General features: G+C 40.9%; 4 protein-coding genes across 8 annotated transcripts in view; 2 read left to right on the top strand and 2 right to left on the bottom strand.

Moving 5' to 3' along the window:
- Nucleotides 1–12: 12 nt before the first annotated feature.
- LOC105432985 (WD repeat-containing protein CG11141) lies at nucleotides 13–4,566 on the top strand. 3 transcript variants are annotated; one of them, XM_011648035.2, is made up of 11 exons: nucleotides 14–219; nucleotides 478–707; nucleotides 801–956; nucleotides 1,031–1,162; nucleotides 1,253–1,413; nucleotides 1,475–1,610; nucleotides 1,700–2,000; nucleotides 2,070–2,232; nucleotides 2,357–3,225; nucleotides 3,316–3,419; nucleotides 3,886–4,566. In XM_011648035.2, the coding sequence occupies exons 2-10, from the start codon at nucleotides 483–485 to the stop codon at nucleotides 3,408–3,410; spliced, it is 2,238 nt and encodes a 745-aa protein (XP_011646337.2). In that variant the 5' UTR covers nucleotides 14–219; nucleotides 478–482; the 3' UTR covers nucleotides 3,411–3,419; nucleotides 3,886–4,566. The 3 variants fall into 3 exon arrangements, with proteins under 3 accessions (XP_011646335.2, XP_011646337.2, XP_011646334.2); XM_011648033.2 differs by having other exon boundaries at nucleotides 13–219; nucleotides 459–707; nucleotides 3,316–4,566; XM_011648032.2 differs by having other exon boundaries at nucleotides 16–219; nucleotides 3,316–4,566.
- On the bottom strand, nucleotides 4,555–6,007 carry ATPsynO (ATP synthase subunit O, mitochondrial). The gene is made up of 4 exons (XM_011648040.3): nucleotides 5,827–6,007; nucleotides 5,579–5,623; nucleotides 5,267–5,377; nucleotides 4,555–5,183 (listed from the first exon to the last, which is right to left on the bottom strand). The coding sequence occupies exons 1-4, from the start codon at nucleotides 5,845–5,847 to the stop codon at nucleotides 4,737–4,739; spliced, it is 624 nt and encodes a 207-aa protein (XP_011646342.1). The 5' UTR covers nucleotides 5,848–6,007; the 3' UTR covers nucleotides 4,555–4,736.
- Nucleotides 6,008–6,328: 321 nt separating this feature from the next.
- Nucleotides 6,329–25,212, top strand: part of LOC105432987 (limbic system-associated membrane protein) — a 35,294-nt gene continuing 16,410 nt past the window's right edge. The window contains exon 1 of the mRNA XM_089080785.1: nucleotides 6,329–6,469. Coding sequence (XP_088936911.1) covers nucleotides 6,406–6,469 — 64 coding nt within the window. The 5' untranslated portion in view covers nucleotides 6,329–6,405. The remainder of the gene's footprint in view (nucleotides 6,470–25,212) is intronic.
- Nucleotides 7,493–23,856, bottom strand: dcma (syntaxin-like domain-containing protein decima). 3 transcript variants are annotated; one of them, XM_011648036.3, is made up of 5 exons: nucleotides 22,424–23,856; nucleotides 21,492–21,658; nucleotides 15,886–16,022; nucleotides 14,628–14,818; nucleotides 7,493–10,612 (listed from the first exon to the last, which is right to left on the bottom strand). In XM_011648036.3, the coding sequence occupies exons 1-5, from the start codon at nucleotides 22,511–22,513 to the stop codon at nucleotides 10,403–10,405; spliced, it is 795 nt and encodes a 264-aa protein (XP_011646338.1). In that variant the 5' UTR covers nucleotides 22,514–23,856; the 3' UTR covers nucleotides 7,493–10,402. The 3 variants fall into 3 exon arrangements, with proteins under 3 accessions (XP_011646338.1, XP_011646339.1, XP_088936919.1); XM_011648037.3 differs by having other exon boundaries at nucleotides 14,642–14,818; nucleotides 22,424–23,811; XM_089080793.1 differs by lacking the exons at nucleotides 21,492–21,658; nucleotides 22,424–23,856 and adding exons at nucleotides 16,496–16,625; nucleotides 17,601–18,776.

Genomic DNA, 25,212 nt, shown 5'->3' with positions numbered 1-25,212 from the left:
GGGATGTCAATAGGCACGTATGCGGTTACAGCACTGTGCACTGCCGTGCATACATCGTAATCGCGTACGGTTATCCGTAATGAGACTCTCATGTTGTGTCAGGCAGAAGGAAACGTAGCGTTTAAGCGATAGAAAGAAAAAAAAAAAGGAAGAGAGAAAGAGGAACGTCGATTGAACTCCGTAATTTGCTTTCCATCCCTCGTTACAACCGAAACGGAGGTACTTTTTACATTATGTCTCACAGTAACTTAATTTCTTATGTCAAAAATGCTCGACGTCTCGCAATCGTCCGCAGTGATAGCCCAGCGATAATGCAGCGATTGTGCGCTTAGAAAATTTTGTATTGTTCTATAAAGAGGGTTATATTGCCACGTATATCTTTTCACGTGTCAACGTACGATTGCGGTGATGAATTTTTATATTTATATATTTTCTATTTCATGATGATTAAAAAAAAGATATCACTGTGAAATGTAGCGACAATGACAACACCTATGTGTGAGGATGGTGGGCCCTTGAGAGAATGGGCACCGCTTGCTGTCCTCTTGCAACAGATACCTGCCAAGATACAAAACGGTATTTTCACACAAGACATTAGTTTCACTTGCATCGATGCCCTGACCGAGTTTATCGCCATTGGAACTAATCATGGACTTGTTTACTGGTACAACAGAGAGAAACAGGATTTGCAGAGACTACGTTGCGAGGTACTTGAAAGATTTTTAGGAATTTTTACTTTCCTGTTAAAATATTCAATCTCAATCAATCCATTAAAGTAACATGATTTTTTTCTATTGCAGAATATAAATTCCAAGATCACAAGTATACAAGTAATCTCAACAGTTGATTTTATGGTTGCAGCAGGCAATGAACATGGTGTTGTTACAGTTTTTCAAATTCCCAAGAATCCACCAGACTCATTGCCGAACAGTTTGAAGCCAAAACAGAAGAAACAGGTAAATTATAAAAAAATCAACTTCTCAAATTAATTTATAATATAGAAACAATCAATTTCTATATTGTTTGCAAGGTGGAAAGATATAGTATAAGTGGTTTGCATAATACTGCAGTGACAGCGGTAGAATGGTCTAAGAATGGTATGAAATTATTTAGTGGAGATAAAGATGGTTTAGTAGTTTTAACAGAGATTGATTTTTATATGGTAAGTAAATATCATAAGAATTTATCCTTTAATGCTTATTTTTTTTATAAATATATATGTCTCATACATTTTTATATTCTTTTTTTGTAGCATTTATCTAAATCGTCCAAATTATTAAATGAGAAATATTCTGTGGTACAATTGAGTTATCAACAAGGTTTACTGCTAGTCTCGACAACATTACGTACAATTTTAGTAAATAGAAATGAAAATGGAAAGGTGACACAAGTTGGCCAAAAGGAACGTAAAACGTTAGTATTTTCATACTCATTGCAGTCTAAATTAAAGAAATATAATATTTTGGTGCTTTAGATTAGGTAAGCTAGGAGCGGTATTTGGTTCTCGACAGAATTATGTACAAGATCCGGTAATCTATGCAAGTAGACCAGGTTTACGTTTATGGCAAGCTGATAAGATTGGAACTGTACTGAAAACGCTCATATTTAAGGTACCATGCTAATACATATGCATTCACATTGGACTTATCAATATAATTATTGTCATTTTAACTTATCAAATTGTGAATATTTTAAAAAGGATGCCGTTAGATCGAGTCATACAGAAGTGGCATTACTGAATCCCGCACCTGAAGGATCAAGAAGAAATCGTGGCGAGCCTTCGTTCGGCATCGTATTACCGTTTTGTGATGATTTATTAGTAACGTACTGTGATGATGTAGTCTATGTAGTAAATCCAAATACTATCGCAATAACATCGATCGTGAATGATTTACGGCGCGTTACTGATGTAGCTTGCACGAAAGACGAGATATTTATATTGGAAGGAGAAAGAAATATTTTGCGAATTGCCTATTATCCTGAGAATAATATTTTTACAGGTGAGCGTAATCGTATTCAGATTAGATGAAAAGTTTTCATTGAACATCATTGAATTCTTTATCTTACAGAAGAAACAAGAAGGGCATTGGATCCTTTATTATCATTCGCTGAATATAGTAAGCCTGTTGCTAATGGTATATTAGAACTAACTTCAAAATTGAAAGAAAGTAATATAGTGCCAGCTATTCCCTTTCCCAAAATCAACCCAACCAACATCATTCAATCTGTAAGGTAAGTAAATAACAATCTTTTCTGTAATAAATTATGTACATTGTTAATATATTAACTATGTATTAAAATTAAAAATTAATCATTTTCTCAATATGATTTAATGAAAAATAAATGAAAATTGTAGTATTGTACCAACTATTACTGGTACTACCAATGAACTGGACACCAATGCGATTGCAAATGCAGAGGAAGCTGTGGAAGTGCCACCGATAGTTCCAATAGAGTTAAATACTCCACTTGTAACGGATATTAACAAAATACTGGAATATAACGATACTAGCAGAATAAGAAACGCGGAAGACATAAAGAGCAATGATCGTCGCGAGATATTTCAAAAAATCGGTCAACAGGAATTCGAGGATGTCGTTTTCACACCTGAAAGGAAGCAAAAAAGGTCTCGAAATAAAATAATGAACGGAAGCGGAAGTGTCGTAATGCCAGATAGCAACAGTGATCACTTATCGACCAGCCTAATGGCTGATCATATGAACGCTAATAAGACAACGACAACTCATTCCTCTTTGATGCAATTGAGCTTCGATGATGATTTTATATTAAAATCAGATCGAGATTTAGAAATGATTCAACGAGATGTAGAGAATAAAGAAAAATTGTTAGCGGATGTTCTGGATTTTGACTTGTCCAAATATATGACGAGTAATCGAATAGATAAAGATAACTCGATATCTAATCGTATCGACACTATAACATGTATAAATTGTAATGTACATTCCAATAATGCGACAAACGGAGAAGAACTATCTACAAACGAGGAAAATGAAAATATTGAACAGAGTGATCACACAGGAACTGAGTCGGGGGAGGAAGATGTCAGTTATCGTACTGAATTAAAGCGATTAGAAGATCTTGGAGAATGCAGAAAGAATCTTTTACAAAATAATCTGGATGACACGCAACCAGCTGGTAATAATTTCATCGATATTCGACAAATGCCGCCCATGAATCGAGATGAATTAGAACATCAATTTAACGGTAGGTAATTGAAAAATTATTGGGAATGCGTGATATTTATGTAATATATAGTCGGCTATGAATATAATAAATAATTTGATATACTTACAGTCTTGGCAAAGGAATGTGCTACATCTGCTATTCTTGAAGAAGAAGAAGATTGGGTCTTAGTTAAGGATGATATACCATCGATTGCTATGTTTTAAGCAAACGTTGTACGTAAAAGCCACATTTTGTACATATGTTAATATATTATTAAAAAATAATTAGATAATTGCATATGAAAACAAGAGTTACTTTGAAGTAACTCTTTCTCTATTTTTTCTTGTACAGAAGATACACACATTTTGTTAATCGTGAAAGAGATAAATTTTTATTCTGTCGGCGTTTAGTAAACGAGACAATATATAAATTATTGACTGAAATAGAAAAAACGTTGTTCGAAATATTCTGTTTTGCATATTACGAATGTAATGTCAAGCATATTGAATTATAAAATAATATGCATCTAAGTTCTGAGACATGCAATTAGAAAACAATTATATTTTGCGGAAATTGGAAATAATGCTAGTCACTGTTTCAGTTTTAACATAATTATTGTTTGTGTGCTTAAAGAATGTAACCTTTTACGAATCAAATGTTTAGTAAAATTAATCAAATTAATTTTATTTTTTAATATAGTTGGCAAGTACCTAAGGTCAGTAATTATTTAAAGTTATGATTTGTTGAAATATATATAACATTTATATTTATATATACATTTTTCTTACTTTTGAAAAGCTATGCATAATGCAATTCTCAGGTATATAACGTTGTATTCAACACGTATTCTGCATAATCAAATAATATTTTTACATATCTTACACTTCAAATCTATAAAGATATACCATTAGTATGATATATCATCCTTACTTGATCATATCTTATATCTTATTATATTGTTATTATTTTTATTTGGCAAAAGTTTTATGTAAATCTAGACTTTCATCATTGACATATTATTAATATATATTATAATTTTATAAACTGCTTTGCACTGGACAAATAGTGTTTCTTGAGACACTAGGCTTAAAAGTATTTTTTACACTAGTATTTACTTATTACTTGTTTTTGTCTTTGGCTTGTGATATATTTTTTTTTATGAATGGAAGAAACAGAGAAACACAACATGTAACACATGAAAATCTTATACTGTGTGGTTCTAAAGCATGTCACTTTATCACACATCACTAATATATTGCAAGATATGAAGAGTAAATATAAGAGTTAAATATAAATTATTGTTAACGAATAATTAAACATTTATGTAACTGTATCAAACTTGATGCTTTACAGAAAATAAAATCACAATTTAAAAGTGAACGACATACTCATATATTTTCCTATTAACATCCATACAATACAAGGAATAATAGCCTAAAAGATTTAGTTTACTTGATTGTACATTTTATTTACTGATAATGTACATGACACTCCAATATGTCTATATGAGTATGGAATAAATTTATTTCATTACTTCATATTTTTTGCTATTATGCTGCAGCTTGAATGAGGTCAGTATACATTTTGATCTTACTAGCGACACTCATATCTACATATTTATCACCTACCGATACTATCATACCTCCAATGATGGAAGGATCTACTTTAGTAGTGAGTAAGATAGTTTGACCCTTCTGCAATAAACGCTTCAGTGTCGATTCAAGTTTTGTCTTCAATTCGGCATCAAGTGGAATTGCAGTAATAACTTCGCACACTACCTCTCCCCTGTTAGCAGCCATAAGCTGTTTATATAGATTGATGATTACATTGATTTTTGACAATCGACCATTCTCCGCAAGCAATGTCAATAAATTTTCTGTAGCTGGATTCAGATTAGCCTTCTTTCCAATAGCCTTGAAAGCTTCCACTTTATCTTTTCGCTTTATCGAAGGATTCTTTATAAAATCTACGAATGCAGCATCTTTTTTTAAGAGACCCTAATTTAAACATAATCACAAGTTCATATTAAGATAAACATACTTAATACATAAATATAAATTTTCATTCATATAAATTATACTTGAAAACTAATTAAATCCTTCTCTACTGTGTCCAAAGCCTTCTGTTTGGATGCAGCTGAGTAAAGAGCCGTGGCATATCTGCCTTCTAATCCAAAGACTTGAATAGGAGGCTATAATAATACATAAAATAAGGTAAAGCACTATATACAGGCATGTATATAAATAATTGTTTATAAAATTCATAGGCATTATGAAACATTAGAGGCAATCAAAAAGAAAATCAAAGTAAAGTAATTTTCATAAAGTTTATAGGACTAACTCGTGAGCTTCATACAGAAATATAATACTTGTCAACTGAAAAAATTGAATACCTTCACCAACTGCTGTGCGGCAGGCGATGTGGAAAAGGTACGAGCCTGAAAAATCATTCAAATCATTGACAAACGATCGAAACATGTAACAAAAAACATATAATGTATGTTGCTCAAGCAATAGATATTTTATTACATACATAATACAGGCAAAAATATACTCATGCATATATAACCACTTGAAAATTGAGTGATCTCGAAGTATGCGATTTGAAAATGATTTAATATTGCAATGAGTATCTACTCACAATTATTCGACTAACAGACATTTCTACGAGTCTCAGCAGCGGTTGGAAAACGAAATAAAGGTATGAGCCTCACGCAGCCACCATTATATAATGGAATAATGTAGGAATCGTACGTATCGCGCGAATGTGACAGGAGGTATCGCGTATCGCCGCATCTAGTGAGATTTTAGTAATGGAGTTTAGTAAGTCGGTACGCCCTGCTGCGCGAGGTGACGTAAAATGAGACAAACTCGTCGTGCTGAAATACTCGTGACATGAAATTTAATTTAAACAATTTAATAATTACACATATATAAAAAGATAATAGAGTTTGGAATCCAAAAAGTAATAAAGTGCGATGTTATCGATTATAATTTAGATTCAGATGAAACGAAATAGCTAAATTCCCTGAAGACAATCGAATTGGGTTCGCCGCGCGCACGCGAGATGTCGCTAGGGTCTGCTTATGAATTCGCGTTCAGTATTCGCGACGCATCTCGGATTTCTAACGCGATTTTACTTTTCTTATTGCGTTTCAGTATTAATTGCGTTGGTGTTGATTACGAATTTCCGCGCGTGTTAATTCAACGACGGTGCGAAATGGAAAATGGAGAAGGAAGAGGAGGAAGAGGAGGAGAATACGGACAAGAATGTGGACAAGAATGTAAAATAATCTTTTTTAAGTGAGCCTTTTTTCTACAGTTTTCCAGAACTTTTTAAATTTGTCGAGGATTAACCTTCTGCGTCCTCAATTTCGGACTTTATAAATATTTAAAAATTGCTTATAAAGTGCGATTCGTTTTGATCGAAATAAACAGTAATTTTTATCAGAATTTTTTATCCCTTATGAAATCCATAGGAAGTATCCTCATTAAACTTAATTAATTCTCTAAATTTGATTAAAAAATATATATCCAAGTTTAAATATATATATATACAAATTTTTGAGAATTTTGTTGGAAAATTATTAATGAAAAATGTTATATGTTGTTTTTAATTCAATTGGTCATATGATTAATACACTTTATAATGAATTTTCAAAAATTTATTATCAATATCAATATATTTTTCGTATGAGAACATGGCGGATTGCCCACTGAGATTTATTCGACAATAATTTCCATATAATCGGGTAGATCGTTTCACATATTCAATTTCAATTAAAAATTTATTTTAAATGTATTAAATTTTTTATTCAAACAATAAAATTAAAAGCATTACGCAATATATTTTATTAACAACTTTTCAATATTCAAATAGCTCCACTTTAGAAACCGTTCGGGGAATGGGAATATATGTTTAATATTAAATAAAGATTATTTTTCTTAGAATGATACGAATGATACGAATATGAAAAGAACAATTTTGCTGAAATATCTAAAAATTTAGTCAAATACGTTTGAAAATAATTTTATTAATTCATTAAAATGATTATGTAGGACATTCAAATAAGTTGTCAGATTAGTAAAAAATTTTACAGTTTTATCATGCTTAAACATTCTACATAATAATTTTGAGGATCCAACAAAATTATTTTCAGATCTGTATCTGTCTAAACTTTTTTAGACACTTCAACACCATTCTTTTCGTGGCTTTCCAGAATATTGATCTTTCCTTCTGGCGTACCCAGTATACATAAAAAAAAAAAAGAGTTTAAAAGATGGTTGTAACACGCAATGACGATCAATTCGAGTCGAACGATTCAAGTTTATTTCGTCAACATGATACATTATATTTCATTATAATTTGATTTCGCTATTCGCGCCACTTTACGAGCTTGAGTCGGTTTCTAACGCTCACATCTCTCTTCGCTATTGCCTAAAAATACGATATATCAGCGCTAATATCTTTTCTTCTTTCTTTCTTTTTTTTTTTTATTAATGTTCCCTCAAACGAAAATTCGACGAAGTGAAATATTCGAGTAGTTCGGTCCCTTTTTTGCACCATAGATAGGACTAAAGGAACGCAGAAATGATCGAATCGCTAATACGAGAAGTGACAATCGTCCACTCGGATCAATCGGACGTTCAAGAATGGCCGCTTCTCGATAGAAACGATTCGAATTCGATCGATTATTCCATGCACAACATCCCGAGGCTAGCGGTTATTAGGTAAATGACCCGATCGAGGATCGTCGATCGTGTTTCCGATCCCGATCATAATTGATATGTGTAATTTAATCGAACGTCACAATCTCGCGTCACTTGGAATAGGAGAAGAGCAATACGCTGATCGTTCATTCTTCCACGCCATTGTTTCGCACACGGAGAGGAATGGTTTTGTTGAAGTATCTAAAATTTCGATCAGGTACGGACCTGAAAATAATTTTATCAAAATTATCAGGGCCATCAAAATTATCAGGATCAAAATTATAGGACACTTAAGGATGATGATGATAGTTTTTGAATATTCCAACAATCAATTTGAACGTGCTACAAAATTATTTCGATGGCCCAGCAAAATTATTTTCAGATCTGTATCTGGCCTTATTTTTAGATGCTTGAGGAGAACTGTTCTTTTCGCGCAGCAAAACCGGCTTCTATGCTTTTCCATCGATACGCGACGCTCATATAAAATATAATAGTCACTCTCTCCTGTTTTTTTGCGCGCATTGTACAATCTTAATCTAATTTGCATACGTAACAACTCAATTGAGCCGCCGTTTGAGATATCACGTATGACAACTTGGTGAACGTAATAATTAACATAGGAGAGACTCAAAGGTGCGCGATCGTGGGGGGAATATTTTTAAAAAAGTATGTCGGAATATTCGATAAAAAGAGAAAGTAACAAAATATCTCGTATCTTTTACGTTATTATTGCGGTCGTAAATGTATACGGTTGTTCGACGCTCTGTCAAAGTATCGATCTCTTCTCTCTCTCTCTTTCTTCATAGACATCCGTTGGCTGGTCGTCGCAGTATCGCTGTTAACCCGAAACGGTAATGTTTTAGTTTTACATGAAAAATACATGAAAAAATATCCTCTTTACATTAATGATATCACGTCTGGGGATTCATCGTCGCAAAATTAAAGCGCGCCAGACGCGACCTTCCGAAATAAGAGTTCCTCGTTAAAGCTTGGAGAAGTGTTCTTCTTCCACTTCTCTTTTATTCCCTGTTAAATATAATATGACGACTGTTTCGGATTAAAAGTCACGACGTAACGCGATGGTGCTTCTCGCTGTATATCTTTGTACGCGAGAGAGAGAGAGAGAGAGAGAGAGAGAGAGAGAGAGAGAGAGAAAAATGTATGGACGCGCTATATTCATCTATATTCATTTATACATATGCACATTTTGCTTCTCGCGCGCGCAACGTTTCTCTCTCCGCCTGTGTATCTCCTACGATGTATTGCTTTGTAGACGATCTCTATATACACATATATATATATATATATATATATATATATATATATATATATATATATAATATATAGGCGAGATATGCGAAACGCGCGTACTCTAGGGCTACAATGCGTGCGCGTCCATCGCGCGTTATAAATAGATCGAGGTTGGTCCACTCACTTGTAAATACGCTAGAATATTATAATTGCTCCACAACGTAGACATCTATCGCTTTGACTCGACATAGAGATGCGTTATTCTCTGATGATATATTCGTACGTGTTTCGCCTAGAATTCCGAATAATATATACTGGGAATTATATTTAAGACTCGATCGGAGATTACGAGCTAGTTTTGATTACGAGCGACACAGCTTTTGTCAAAATCATCGATTATCAGATTCGCGATGCGATCGACAGATCGCGAACGCATTGAACGAACTGGGAAAATCGATCGCCGCGAGAGATTTTATTGAATTGAAGGAAAATTCTGGAGTTAGCATAATTGCGAGCAATCGTAGCGGGATTGATGAAACGATTTTTTTTTTCGAGTGGGCTCGAACGAAGGGCGCTTTCCGAAGTCCCTTTGTCCGCGAATTGAAAATTTAACGGGGCAGGGAGATTCTTAGGAGAGAATAGAAGAACGTCCAAAAAAATGGGAGCAATATCGAGTGCCACTAGAATTCTTGCTGAAAGACGTAAAAAGGTGCTGAAATTCCCTTTTTTCCTTTCTTATCCATCCTTCCCGCCATCTGTGTCCGACGCGGCGCGACTTGCAAATAATTTTCGGTATTAGAGTTCTCGAGCTTTCTACTTTGATTGTCACCAGCTATACGTGAGTTAAAAGTTTGTTCCAAGGATATATTTTCTCAAGTGGGGGATAGGTTTAGGCCTCTTGGTTAGGCCTCGAGGTGTATCGACGTTATCGTTGCGACGCTTTTTATCCGTTGCCTTCCCAGAGAGAGTATCCCAAGAGAGACGTATATTAATGATGTGGAAAATAATTGAAATATTACGATAAGTGGAGAGACGCGATATTAAAGTACCGTCGAAGAAGAAGCAATCTGAGGTTCTTTCGAGGATAAACCGCCGTAGTGCTATACATCTTTCTCAGGATACTTTATGTAAACGGGATCTCTTCTCCGCGAAGCCCGTCTCTTTCGAGCCGAAAACCGCCGATTGATTCCTATTGACTTTATTTCAGGGAATTTAGCATCAAAATCACTGCGAAAATATTGGTGCATATTAATTATTCATACAATCGGAACTATATTACGTTTTAATGAATCGAAATGAATTATATGTACGTTAAACGTAATTAGTGCTCGCGGCGCAGCATAGAAATCTAAAACCGTTGCGGAAGTAGGACGATTGCCGGTCTCTGTTGCTCCATCGATGCATCCTCCGTGTCCCGTTGTTCCGATTGATTTTGTTCCCAGGATTGTGTAGGGCCACGGGTTTCTCTAGGGAAAGAATCAGAGAAAATTTTCATGACTTACATCATTATTTTGTCGTGGCCTATGCGCCCGAAGAAAGATAGGAGGATTCTACAATTTGTCGCACACAGATTTAGAGAGATACTGTATACATTACACAAACGCAATACACGTGATAAAAGTTAATGGTGTTATACGAGCGTCCTCTTTTCTGGTCTTCTTTTTTTTTTTTTTTTTTTTGTTAAAAAAAGTAGACAGCTAATATGTTCGAAAGACATAAGAGGCTGGAGAGGAAAGGAAAGAACGCGCGCTCTTTCTTCGGGATTCTGGGTTGAAAGGACGACTTAATTCCGTCAACGTGACGATCGCTATAAATTGCAATACCATCGGGATCTTTCCGGATAACGTCGGCAGCGACAGGAATATGAAATTCCGCGAGAGATTGAAAGCGTACAAGGATAATCTCGCGGGGTTTGACGGAACGCGCGCGAGAAGGATGTCGGCGCTCGTGTTAATCCCAAACAACGGATGTAACACGGATATATTCCGGTTAGATAAGCTCTATCCGTTATCGCCGACTGTATTTATCTGCTCGACGAAACGAAATTAATTAATTCTGAGCTATTCCGATTATTCGCGATACGCGGAATATGCACACAAGATTATATTATCGAAATGAAGTGACGTGTAATCGCGCAAATTTAATAAATCGTCAAATTATCATCGAGCCGATTCTCCCGTTGGAAAAAAAATCTGAAAAATTCACTTGGATATGCCGAGATAAAGTCCGGATAACGATCCCGCTTTCAAAACGATTCCGAATTTTGCCTTCTCGTAGAAAAGTTGGCTTGTAATTGTACGTGTCTTAACAGAGAACGTTGCGTTAGCCAGCACCCGGATTAATTGTGTTGTGAAATATGATTGTGTTGTAGAAAACGGATGAGGGTGTTGTCGAGTTTAGGCGGGAGGCGCGAAGGGGAGAGAAATGTCGACAATTCCGCTTTGCGTTTCCGCACGGCGGAAGTATTCGTCGAACTCTCTCTCTCTCTCTCTCTCTCTCTCTCTCTCTCTCTCTCTCTCTCTCTCTCTCTCTCTCTCTCTCTCTCTTTCTCTCTCTCTCTCTCTTTCTTTCTCTCCCTCGTGACACGGCAGCGGGATTGCTTCGTAAATACAGTATTTGCAGATCCACCGGAATGCGCGAACGCACGCCGACGACATCCTCACGTCGTTTTTCCTCGCCGCGCTTGGAACGCGATCGGTATTCCGCGCGCGGACGTGTCCCGGCCCTTCTCAAAATTCTCGTTTCGTCTCGCGAGCCTCGATTTTAAACCTCGATTTTACGACCCGCGGCCTTGACCCATATCACACCACCATGTCAAACGCTGCTGCTTTTCCTCTCGATAACCGAGCCGCGTCCGCGCGGACTCGCCTGCCACGGAAGCTGGGATCACGGCCTCTCCGACCTTGCTCCGAAACCGCGCACGTTCGAAATTCCCCTTCCTCCCCTCCCCCGTCCCTCACCTCCGTCCCCACTTACTCGCGGCAGTCTGTTAATTACTAATTTAGTTGCGAATACATTTGCAAAACAAGCTCGCACCCCCACACGACGGGACGCATTAAAATCGATTAAAATTTAATCATCAAGCAAAAATCACCACGCGACCAGAATCGGGAGCAGAGCAAGTTCGCGCGGTTGATTATAACATTTAACAAACTGAACAAGATTTTTCTATGCGAAAACGTGATGTCCCCTTTACGTATGTATACACGCACGCGACGTTGTCTTCTTCGTCCATTGACGAGTTCGCAGCTCGAAGCTGCAGATGAGAGTACGATATGAAAACCGTTCATCAATATTGTTTCATCAATATTATTTCCATAAATCCTGGATTGCATCACGTGCGTCGTTTTCCCTCCCTCTCGTATTCGTTAATCCGACCCGTCGCGTTCTTTTTTCCCTCCGATTTATCCGAAATTTTTCAAATGCTCGAAATAGTGTAAGTCATTGTGCCTGATTGCTACGTTTGTGCCGAGAAAAAGAAAGGATTTTCGCAACGGTGGCGTCTCGCCATTCCCGGCGCATACGTCACATTTATTTGTCATTATTACACGAATATTTGGAACCTGAAGTGCTTACGAGAAGATCTGGCGGCTGTTACGCATTCATTAATAATATGGCCGTCTCAAATCTAACTCCACTATTATTCCCTCGTTACATTGATTTATGAAGCAGAAAGACAGTTTAATTCGTGCTTAAACCACCCTTTCTCGTCCTCTCCGACTCCAACTTCTCTTCCTCCCCCTCCTTCACCTTCCCTCCTTCCCTTCCTGCAACTTCTCCCGTTTCTCTTTCTCACGTCATCCTGTTCCGCGCTTAAAGTCAACTCCCAGCACACAATGGAGAAGGCAATATTTATCGAACAAGCGGGCTAGATTGTTTTACGAACGGCAGCCTAGATTTGTTGGCCGACGAGTATATTTCTCTCTGCGTTTTCTCCTTTTTTTTTCCGCTCTCCTCGCCCCTTTGCCCTCTGGCATTTGCCACTTTCGCTCGCCCGTGCTTCCTTCACGGACCGGAGGAATGCAGTTCGGACAAACGGATTTTGCAGAATGGATCGTCCTTGACCTGTATCACCAGGGTCTAAGGGTCGGACTGTGTATATTCTATCCCGCGTATATATCCATCGTATATCGACACGACACTCACATTGCTGCGCACACATTTGTGATGCACGCACTAACAATGTGTCCGAAGGCCCACAATGCTTTTCCGTTTCGCATATTATATCGATCAAGTCTATTCCGTATCTCTTCCGCCTCGTTTCAAAACGGAGTCTGTAGACTTTCCAACCTATTTATCCCATCCCCTCCACCTCTTTTAATCTCTCTCTCTCTCTCTCTCTCTCTCTCTCTCTCTCTCTCTCTCTCTCTCTCTCTCTCTCTGTGTGTGTGTGTGTGTGTGTGTGTGTGTGTGTGTGTGTGTGTGTGTGTGTGTGTGTGTGTGTGTGTGTGTGTGAAGTCGGAAAAATTTTGATTCTCATGTAGCGATGCTGGGAAAAATATACTGATAAAAAAAGAACGCGTATATTTATGTGCATGCATGGACGTATCCAGGAAAGAGAAGGGGAGTTCAAATTCCATTCCCCCTTTCCCCGAAAGAAAAAGTTAAAGTTATGATTTACAAAACCTAATACTTTTCTCATTCAAAATTAGGAATGAGGAGATATTAGAAGCTCTATGTTATACAAAAAAGTAATTTATTAATGCGAAAAATTATTGTTAATAGAATTGATAAAAATCCCTCTAAGAAAAATAATCCTGAATATACCCTCATGCGTGTATATATAATAAAACCTCTATTATCCGAACGCGGTTTAACCGACTTTTCGGCGGTATCGTCTAAGAAAATAAACATGCCGCATGCACATTACATTTACGTAAACATGTGTGCGGACGTACGTTACACACGATGTAACATACATCTTCGCTCTGCTAGCAGTAGTCTGAAACAAATGTGTATTAACAAGACCGTAGACGATAAACGACAGAAAATAACATCCCCAGTCATTTTGAAGAGTATTTTCTTTAAAAGCAAATCTTAGACGCTACGAAGCACAGAAAGAAGGTGCAGCCCGACTGTAACAGCTATTGTTACGCAAAATATATGAATTAAGCAGCTTAAAAAAACAGAGAAGATAAAAGAATGGGGAATGAAAAATAACAGTCGAGTCATTGTTTTAATTTCTATTTCGTTATAATTAACAGAATACCACGTAATAAATAAAACTTCCTTTGCTATAAAAGCGTAATAATTTAGTTATCCCCAAAAAATTAATTATCCGACTATCTTGTTTCTCGATTGGATAATAGAAGTTTTACCATACTCATCTTTATGATGTTTAATTAGAATTATAAATCTTTCTTTTTGCCGCGAATTACTTGATTAACTTGTCCTTCTAAAAATCGTGACTGATATATTCGTGGAAAAGTCGTCTCTCTCTAAATAAAGCAAAGATCTCGGACGGAACATGTACGAAGGTACCGGCAAAATTGTACCCGTGTCAGCCTCGGATTGGGGCATAAATTCTTGTAGTTCCGCTATCAGCTGGCCGATCTCTTCCGAGTCCTTTCGGATGCTGCAGAGCTCCTCCTCATTGAAGTCCGGTCTAATCTGTTTGCACAGGAGGATCTGCGAGACCACATTGCCGATATACGAGGGACCGGCGCGGCTCTCTGTAACGAAATGCGATAACGAAAACTGTGTCGTTAGATCTTGACGGCGTCACGTGACATCGACAACGTCTCCTTATCTTCTTAACGGACTCGCGCGCGTTTCATGCGAAATATTTTAAGCGAAAGGAAGCGGAAATAATAATCATGATTTTATTAATAATATAATACGTAATACGCTCTGTTTAGCGTGGCTTTATAATATAAAAGTGCATAGGGCGTTTCTTTTTTTTTTTTTTTTCAACCTTTTTTTCGACGGGATATTTAAAAAAGCTTCCATAAACTTTAATACGTGCAACCGGGAGAGAAATAAACGAGCGCCCGGAACAAGCTATAGTGCTTATGTAATGTCAAGGAAATAGTTATAAATTATTCGGGGCAAAGTTTCACTTATGAGAAGGGGAAAATACCTTCTATTGTGGTTCACTTGTTACTTGACAAGCGCACCGCTAATAGTTAGGAAAAAACGCATATTAACGGCCGTGCCAGCAACGAAACGCGAGCGTCGCTCTCTTTCCATGACACGCGTACGTCGCGTGCAATAGAATTCGGCTCGATTGCGGCAGGAAGCGACGTGTAGTTGGAAATTGGGATTTGCTGGACGCGCCTACAACCGTATGCGATAGTTTTGAGAGTTATGACCCGTTGGGATATATACGCCGTAAATCAATCTATCCGGTCTGACTCAAAGCGGCCGCAGAAACCGATTTAACGTTGCGCTTCGGTGCAAACCGATAACGCAACGTGACTCAATTCCGTCGACACTTTTGCGCTCGTTCTTATAACCTTCCGCGCAAAATTTCTCCCATGTCGAAGTTTAATTGGGATTAAATTATTATCGAAAACGGCGAGAATTAAACTCTCGTCTCGATCGATGAGCACCCATTCATTTCTCGAGATTAAAATCACCAGCGACCACCAACTTCTTGTTGACTATGTATTTATAAGGAAAAGTTCCCCGTTAGATTACGCTCGTGTTTTCCTGCATCCGCAGGTTCTTTGAACAGTTTAGAGATAATAATTATTGTAACGTTATCAAATAAAACGCTGGGAACGCATGCATGACTTACCGTAATATCCGGACATGTCCATAGGTATAATTCGTATGAGGTTTTTACTCTTGTGCAGTTCGCGTAAGAAGAGTTGAGCCACGTAAAACAACAGCACCAGATTTGGACTGTCGACCGGTATCCCGACGTCCATAGCGCTGTAATAAAATATATTTATCTTTTCTAATTATATTTTCTAAATTTAAATAAATAAAATATGTGTGTGTGTGTGTGTGTGTGTGTGTGTGTGTGTGTTTGTGTGTGTATATTTATATATTTATATTTTTAAAAGATTTTTGATCGCGTTTAAAATCACTAATTCCTATAATGAAAAGATGTACGGATGTGCATTAGTGTAATTCCACTCGCAAATCTTACAAAGTAACGTGAGTATAAGTACGATGCCAATATAGAAGCCGCGATGTAAAAGCCGCGAAAGATCCCGTTATCGTTGCTGAATGCGCTGCGAGGTAAATCGCATTATCGCGAGAGATACGAATTGCTTTAACGACTTCCTTGTCGGGTCTCTCGGATGCGCGCGATTTTACTTGAAAGTCCATAAATCTGATTTCTCTTTCGCTTCGTCTCCGCTCGTAGCTCGCCGAGTTAATTACATTAAAAACATTATTACCATTGCTTACGGGCTGGGGTCACCCGCGAGGCACGAGTGCTGGTCTCATTAACGCGCGCACCTTTCGCAAACGTGTTCAAGTATCGGTGTGTCCCGTTCCGTAGGCAACATTGCTCCTCCTCTCTTTCTCCTGATGATGTTTGAATAAAAAAAAGTGGTTAAAAAAGGGCGTTAACGACGTGTTCGCGTACACGTAAGAAGGGCGAGGCAGAACGGAGGCGAGGCCTCGGGGTGATTTCGTTGGTACGCAATCCTTATAGCTTTATATGATGTATTATTTTAAGCGAGGCACAAACGCGAGCGGTAAACGTTCCAAGCGGTATCACCTTTCCGCAGCGGGTCTTGTATAATAAATACGTTGCCTGAAATTCTGGAGAGAGTAACCGAGGGATATTTTACGAAATATGTCGTGGAACGTAATCCAATAACGCAAAATCGTGGCGAGGGAGGGCATGCAAGCGCGACAGAGAAGGCCGCAGGAAAACCAAGTACTCTGATTAACTCGTTTTACGTCAATTACCGCATCGGTCGAGCATTGAGGGAAGTCCTTGCAGAGAAACCATTTCGGTTGGCTTCCGGTTAATGAGATTCCAATTAACGCGCGAAATAGATTGGCGCGACCGAAGGCAACCGATCTCAATCTGCGAGCATATTCGCGACAGCTTCTTGCTGCGTTGGCTGATTATCAAAGCCGTCAAGTAATTTCTCCTCCTTTTCCTCCCCATATCCTTTTATTACTTGCTAAGTGTTAATGTTAATAGATGGAGCGCTACGCTTTGCCGCCATTCAAGTTTAGACGTTCCGGAAATGAGGCTCGGATTATATTATAATGAGAGATACAAACGGGAATAGAAATGAGTTTACTTTCGTCTACTGTAACTTGCGGCGGGTTTGTAGGAAATGGCTCGGATTTCAATATGTCGGAATTTAAATCCTTTTGCGAACAGACCCGTCTGGCGCACCGTACAGCCAGAAGCGTTTTGCAGCCGAAGAGAAGAAAGCTATCGATTTCACACAGATTGGTTCCTCGCAAAAAGTTAAGTCACGAGGTGAGCCAAAGGTAGAAGTGAGTATCGCAAAAAAGGTTAGCGCCACTCCCAATTACCGATTCCTTTTTCCTTCACCTCCCGCAGTTTTCTCTTTCTCATCTTCACTCAGTCGTCTTCGAATAATATCTTCCGGGGCTTTGCACACCTTAATGAAAATCTAAATGTTTCACGAATTCGTTTTCTTCGAAATTCTTCTTTCTATTCGCCCGAAGCGAAAGAGAGCAAAATACGTAGCAATATGCACGACGACATTATGCGCAATTATTATAGCACAGCGCTTTGGACCATTTATTACTACTTTAGATTCGCTTCGCCGAACGATTAATTTCAGCGAAACCGTTTAATCGCGAAATCGTTTAACTTGCGAAAGTAAAAACTCGCTTTCGATGAGACCGGGGGGATGTAGATAGACAACGGAATTCATTTCATTTTTTTCCCCGCATTAATTTAGCGAGCGGGTTTCTCCGCGGTCTGGAAACTTGACTCTGGAGTTGACCCTCCATGCGATGCCGCGATCCCGCGTGTTTGAAAAATGCCGAGATTTTATGGGCGAGGCCGCCGGAGTAGTTACGCCGAGTATCTGGAGCGCGCATCCGTGGAGCGCGAAAATAATTATTTGTCGAACGCGAAAATTAGATCGTACGCGCTCGGATATGAGGCCACGGGAGCGTAACGGGAGTTTCAACGAAACGCCGCTTAATTAGATACCGACGTCGAATAAAACTATCGCGCGTCGTAAATGCCCGGCGTACACGCACCGTTTTATCTACTTTCGTTTAAGCCGGATTATCCCTGGCCGTTACGAAACGTTAATTATTGTCCGTCCGGCCTCTCCTCTCTCCTCGTGGATAATAGCGTCGCTTCTCCGCCGGCCGGGGCTCGGAACAATATCGCCGCGTGACAAGCACTCACGTTTCCGCCGTTTGATTACGTCGATACCACTTGCCGCGACGCAACAGTTCAATTACTCGCGAATTATTATTCATATCGGCTGTCAACTATTGCGCCTCGGAGAGCGCACGGATATCCCGCGGATATAAAACAAATCTCTTTGTCCCGGTCCGCATTTCTATGTCCCCGCCGCGACCCACGCGCGCGCGCGGACTTTTTCCGGAGGCGCGATCCTACGATCGATCGATCATCTTTACATTCACATCTTCTCGTACATTCGATCGATCATCTTTACATTCACATCTTCTCGCGCATTCGATCGTACATACACGTTGCATACACGTACGCCTGTCGCGTCGTTCGATTTATACTCCCGCGCGGACGTCGCGTTCGTGCGCCGTATCACCGCGAAAAACACGCAACACACCGCTGCATCGATTATGCAAAATACACACCGACATTTTTATTTCGCGCGCCTTTTTATTCCCGGAGATCAACGGCGGCCGCCCACTGCCCGGTACGCCTACATTAATCCGGGGATTAAGAGGAGTCCTGCCGGCGTGACTTTTCGAATTACAATAGCGACCGCCCCCGGTCTCGCTGAAACATCTACAAAATGCTCGAAATTGTGTACCTCGCGAAAAGACCAGCGACGGCAATTAAATTATTGATAAGAAATTGTTTCACCAGGCACGTCCTCGCGTGTTACGTGTACCCGACTACGTCACCCACGATGTCTTTGATATAAAATAACTCTTTTTTCTCTCTCTCTCTCTCTCTCTCTCTCTCTCCTCGTTTTATTTCAACTTCCTGCTTTGTGTCTCTCCCTCGTGCAATTTTTATTATTTTCCATTTTTATTCGTGGGAAAACGCTCGAGAATTATTGCGCTTTCAAGCGCTGTTTTCATTTTATTGGCTATTCGTCATTCAACGTTTTATTCCGGGTACCTTAGCAAGAGCCAAGTGTTTGTCTAGTTGTCACTCGAGAGTTTCGAGAGAACGAATCGTTCATCGCGAAGCCTCGTAGCCGCGGACGGCGATTCCATTCTCCGCCGTAATTGCCGAGTTTACGCTGCACGACCCGCGAACGACGGGTAACTTTTACGCGGCGTTCTCGTGCCGCGAGGCGTGTGGGAGAGCCGCGGCTCGCTGCGCGCAAATAGCACGAAACAAACGCGGCGGGTGGTACATTCCTACGGCATTAATACTTGATCGGGGTGTCGCTCGGGGTAAGCTCCCGCTCTCGAGAACGCGAAACTTTCCGCGAGCGAGAACCGCTACCGCGCGACCTGGATCAAGGGAAAGATCGACGAGGCACAGCCGCACGCGCACACGTGTACACGCATGTGTACGTACGTGTGACACGCGTACATCTGACTTTACGTAAATAATCTTCGCGCGTCACGGAACGCGTTGTCGCGATGTCAGGTCGTTCCTTTCGGGAACCGTGTCACCTCCCCCCCGCGGTAAAATTGCCTAAAATTAAGATGGACGGGCAGTTCGAAAACACGTTTTCTAATTTCCATAACGAGCTCGAGCCACCACGGGGAAAAAAAGAGATCTCGCGGGGAGATTTCACGGCGAAACTGCATACCTGTCGTATATTCAGCGCGGAAGCAATCAGACTTCTCTACCATGACCAATTATTCGATATTGCAGCGGAGTCTGTTTTATTGGGCGTGTTGAAAGATCTTGCTGAGTAAATTTATTTACAGAAACGTGAATATGCCGCCAAAGCGAAATGGTTTATCTGTAGAATACATTTTCGTCGTTGCAAACGAAATGATTCGTTATTAATAATTATTAATAATCATTCAGCAAAATTATAATAAATTCAGCGAAATTATTTTTCGCAAACAAAATTAATATTTCCTAATAAATTCCCTCGCGCTGCTCGTACGGTAACTAACAACGTTTGCCTACGACGGCAAATAAAATATGCTGTGTCAATAAATCTTTTTCTCCCCAGGTTTATACTTCAGAAGACATTATTTACGTGAAACTATGAATTATTGAATTGAAAATATTAACATAGATAATAGAACCATCCGATGGACAAACAAGGTTAAATCGGCTGATTAAAATTCCGCGTCGTGGAAATTTATTACGCTTTATTAGATTTTTTGTGGCAGACTGTCGGGAGACTACCAGGAGACGATCGCAAAGTCAATTGCGAGTCTGAGACGGTGAAAAACCTGTGTAAATCGATGATGAAGGGCACCGTGATGCGTCCAGCAAACTTACGGAATGAAAGTTATTGGAAGTGCTCGGTGCGACGATGGCACGTGACGTTTTTCTCATGACCATGATTCTTCGAACATTCAGTCGTCTCACTGTGACCTGCATTGTGCGAAACGTGCAAGGGACTGCACGGAAGTAATGTAAGAAATCTAGAAAAAGTTTCTCTCTCTCTCTCTCTCTCTCTCTCTCTCTCGCTCGCTTTTTCTCTCTTTCGCCTCCGCCATCGCCAAACTGACTTGGATTCGGAGTTTAGGAAAACGGCGAAACCTTGTCCTATATGCGACGACGTCCTCGTTAATTCCGCGGTTTACATTCGCGCTCCTTTCCTTCGCCGTCGCGCAAAGAAACGTCGCGCAGCCACCGCGACGTAGGTCAGAGACTCGTTATCGTCGCCGGAAAATTGCGGGAATAGTTTCAATTCTTGCGGGAGAGTACATAGGAGAAGTCGCGGGGAAAACGAGCACGATCGAGAGCACTTTCTCGTTTCCAGCGTTGATAGATGAATAGTCCGTCTGCCGAACGGATTAACGTAACTGATCGAGCGCGAATAGTTTAAGTGGAACTCAGAGTACACTCCCCGATTCTGTATCGGTATCGAGCTGATATCCAATTCGAACGTATATGTGTGCTAACATGCCCTAGATATCTCCTCTTTGACGAGAAAATTTGAATAAAGCGCAAGATCCAGTTCATACGCGTGCAGATTCTTAAATCTCCATGGATCTGGTTTGAGAAAATTCGGAATTGGATCTACTGGAGATTTTTAAGAAAAAAAAAAAAAAAAAAAAAAAAAAAAGGAGAAAAAGAAAGCTCACCTTTGCACGTGCGGCAGTACCAGTTGAGACGTGCTCTTGCAAGCCTCCACGCAGCTACGACGCAGCTTCCGTATTTTTTCACGCAGTTCCGGACAGTCGCGCGGCTGTCCGATATTAATGAGCAAATCTCGGAACTGCGCTACCTGGCTGTTTATGTCCTGGATTTGCTGAAACGCACGAAAAGTGAAACTCGCGATCGGCTCCATCGATTATCCCATTCGAAGTGGCGGAAACGCTCCGGATACCGCGCGCTTCAACGTGGCAATATCATCCCCCTTTCTCCCCTCGTTCTCTCCCCCCCCCCTCCACACTCTCGCTATTATTATATTTCCCTCGTACACGCTCGTCCAAGTATCAAATAATGATATGTTTGCCTAACGCGAAACTCTCGCCACATAATTCGACATTCGGGGGAGCCATTATTAAATAATTGAGAGCGACAGATAATGGCCGTATCGTCGATAATTTATGAATCGATTGCGTCGCGAATAATTATTAACGCTCAATGTGATCGTTGATGGGATGCGCGGCGCACGGCTGGACAAATTAAAAAATAACGCCGCGCTAATCACTCCGATCAGTAATTATCCGCCCGTAATTATCCGTAGAAAATATCGTATCTGCATTGTCCCATCAAGTTGATTTTATTAAGCAACGATTCCCCCAGCATCAATTATTCATATCCGTAGCCCGCGGAAAATAAAATGGGAAAGTAACGCGGCAACGAGGGACTTTAAAAAGTGAATTAAGGAGACTGCATATCGGATTAAAGATCTCGTCGGTGCGATGACGTGAAAAATGGTTGCGAGTCGGTTGCAGCGAAAGCTCGTTAAAGTTACATCGGCTCGGGGAAAGGCAATTTTGTTGGCTGCTACGTGGGGGGAGAGGAGGAGGAGGCCGTCCGCGATTCACCCGAGACTCGATTCGCTCACCAGCAACACCGTCTTATCGGATCTCTCGGGCTTGTCGCATTTATCGTCGTGATGTCTGCTGGTCGATGGTGTCGGGGAATCCGTCATCATCTAGTCGTGTTACGGACAATTCGCCAATCGCCAATCGTCATCACTCGGCACTACCGCGATCATTTCCCGCGAGCATTTTCGGAGGAGCGGCGAGCGGGGCACGCGGGGCACGCGGCTCACGCGAAACCCCTCCCGAGCCGGAAATCACCCCCACGGGGTGACGTACACAGACGACGGTCTTGACGAACGCGTAAGGCGCACCGATATAGTCGCCGTCGCAAAGTGCACCTCGCGCGCATTCCCGCCACGTGATCCTCTTTTTTTGTGCCGCGCGCCAGTTATTTTTACGCGATCAATCTCGCTTCATTTAAAGCTGGCTGATAATAGAGGCTTATCGTTCTCTCTCTTGGCAGTAGTATAGTCATCTCTCGGCCACCACCGGAGCGGTGTAGTCGCTGCAGCGTGCTCGACCTTTTCCCCTCGTTTGCTTTTTAAAGACTTACGCGACATATTCTAATCGGATGTAACGCGCGCTAAATAGGATCGCGTGTATCCTTCAATTTGCGTGACTCCCACGTAACAACGGTGATTTCTCTCATCAGGATTTAAATTTCAATCGCGGAACCGGATCGCGCGGCGAGGAGACTTCCTCCCTCCCGGCGAGAGAGAGAGAGAGAGAGAGAGAGAGAGAGAGAGAGAGAGAAAGAGAGAGAGAGAAAGAGAGGTGGGTGTCTCGTGGGACTGAGTTTCACGTATGTCACAGGCAAACTGTCGGTTCCGCGAGTCGGGTTACGCGCGGACGGACGGACAACCGTGACACGCGCGTATCTCTCTCGCCGTTTGACAGAAACGACGAGACGTCCGGGCGAATTTGGCGACGCGCGCGGGATGATCTCGGACGGCGGAGATATCCGATATCGACGTCGCGGGCGGTCGGGCGGGAATTTCACAAGCGGAATTTGGGTTTACGCGCGAGGAGCGGCGATCCGCGACGAGCGACGGGGTCGCGCGGCGCTCCGTCGAGACGTCATCTCGCCCCCTCGGTGGGACGATCGCGTGGAACTCGGCGCACCACCGCCCCGATCCTCCACGGTCACGTATGTACGCGTGACTCTCGCGTGTCCTCGCCTCTTCTCACGGCATCACGGCATCACGGTCCCCTCCTCCGTCCGAGATACGAGAGCACCGAGAGTTGCAGGCGCCGGAGAGCGGTGCACTATATGTGCCCGTAGTAACACACGCGACGGACTGAAACGTGGGTTTCGCCCTCGAGCTCTTTCACTGCCGCGCGCCACCCTGAACCGGCCGCGCATGCCTGACTCGCGCTACGGCGACTCCACTGCGACCGTCTTCTGGCAAGGGTTTCGCAATCCTTGTAAAAATAGTCAATTCGTCTCTTCTATTTGATAACATTTGCCGCGAAACAACGTGATTTTCTTATTCGCTCTCGTGTGCCACCTGGCTATTCGCTCCTTGATTCTGAGCAAAACCCAACCAAGCTACACGGGATAGTTATTGGCGAAGCAAGGGGTGATTCTAAAACACAATAAAAACTATAGGATAAAATTTTTCTGAAAACGAAGCTTTGTTTTTCGAGAAAGTTTAATTTAAAAATCAGAAAACGTTAGAAACGTGATCTATTTCGTCCTACTCATTTATAATTCGTTCAAGAAAACAAATAAAAATATTTTACGGACATTTAATTTGAAAAAATACGCGCAGTCGATAACGACAAGCGATTAATTCAATTCAATTTTCGATAATTTTCCTTGTCGAAGACAAAAAATTATATTTGGTGCATCGAGAAAATCGAATAAATTAACAATTGTTCTGAACCGAACATTGCTTCATCCAGAAATAATCACGTTACATTATTGATGTCGAACGTAACAGCATTGAAGTACCGTGAAGTAGATAATATAAATATTTGAGCTAGATTGTATAAAGGAAGTTTCGTCAGTTTTAACACGTTCCATCGTGTGCATTACGGTCGCAATGCACTTTTAGTCGAGAAACATATACAATTCCGTTCCGCCGTTGCGCCGCGGTGCCGCGTTTCGCCGAGGCACTTTACGCGAGAGACGTTCGGGTACTTCGTATGCCATAAAGCTACATCGGTATAACGCAATTTCGATGCATTAATTGACGTCGTTGCATCCCCCGTTGACGTTACACGTCGACGATACTTTCGCTATTCGTGCCGCACGTGCCGCCCTCAGCTATTTCGCCCCGGCGCGCTTCCGGCAACGTTATTACCCTTTAAAGCTATAGAATCTAAAAATTCCAAGAATTCGCATAATTCCGCTGTAGAACACGGCTTTCGCGCCATGATGATTGTAAAGCTCTTTCAAGCTCTCCGGAAAGAAGGATTTCCCTCGGCTTCAGTCTGACTTCGGTATAAAGAAGGTTAAAGAAGAAATCTAATTTCGAACAGAACTATATTTGAAAGACTAATCGATGCGTGTCGATGAGATCCGATTATGCGCGAATCGAAAGTCGCGTTCATCATCATCATCCCCTTGACATATTACTTGCAACGTAATAACGTTATTTCGGACTCCGCGCGATATTATATATATGATGAATGCATAATGCTCGCGCGGACAAATTTGTATGTATAACACCACACGTGGACTTTTGTGCAAAATGACAATTGAGTCGCGACTCTATTAACGTCACGCATCAGCTTACATCTGTGCACGTTGCATTCGACGGCGTACACACGTTCCGTGAATTATGGGCGTGTGCGCGCGACAGCA

The sequence above is a fragment of the Pogonomyrmex barbatus genome, unplaced genomic scaffold, assembly GCF_055798465.1.
Source record: "Pogonomyrmex barbatus isolate J1 unplaced genomic scaffold, ASM5579846v1 scaffold4, whole genome shotgun sequence".
NCBI classification, from domain to species: domain Eukaryota; kingdom Metazoa; phylum Arthropoda; class Insecta; order Hymenoptera; family Formicidae; genus Pogonomyrmex; species Pogonomyrmex barbatus.
This window is presented reverse-complemented; position numbering and strand designations above follow the sequence as displayed.

Bases quoted from the DNA above. Each gene is read 5' to 3' on its own strand.
- dcma (XM_011648036.3), bottom strand. From the start codon at position 22,513: ATGATGACGGATTCCCCGACACCATCGACCAGCAGACATCACGACGAT. The intron at 14,819-15,885 runs GTAAGTCATGCA...ATTTCGTTACAG, and splicing joins GGACATGTCCGGATATTACG to AGAGCCGCGCCGGTCCCTCG. The intron at 10,613-14,627 runs GTACCTTCGTAC...TTCTTTCCCTAG, and splicing joins ACACGGGTACAATTTTGCCG to AGAAACCCGTGGCCCTACAC.
- LOC105432985 (XM_011648033.2), top strand. From the start codon at position 483: ATGACAACACCTATGTGTGAGGATGGTGGGCCCTTGAGAGAATGGGCA. The intron at 957-1,030 runs GTAAATTATAAA...ATTGTTTGCAAG, and splicing joins AGCCAAAACAGAAGAAACAG to GTGGAAAGATATAGTATAAG. The intron at 2,233-2,356 runs GTAAGTAAATAA...TGAAAATTGTAG, and splicing joins AACATCATTCAATCTGTAAG to TATTGTACCAACTATTACTG.
- ATPsynO (XM_011648040.3), bottom strand. From the start codon at position 5,847: ATGTCTGTTAGTCGAATAATT. The intron at 5,624-5,826 runs GTGAGTAGATAC...ATGATTTTTCAG, and splicing joins TGTCTGTTAGTCGAATAATT to GCTCGTACCTTTTCCACATC. The intron at 5,378-5,578 runs GTATTCAATTTT...GTATTATTATAG, and splicing joins CCGCACAGCAGTTGGTGAAG to CCTCCTATTCAAGTCTTTGG.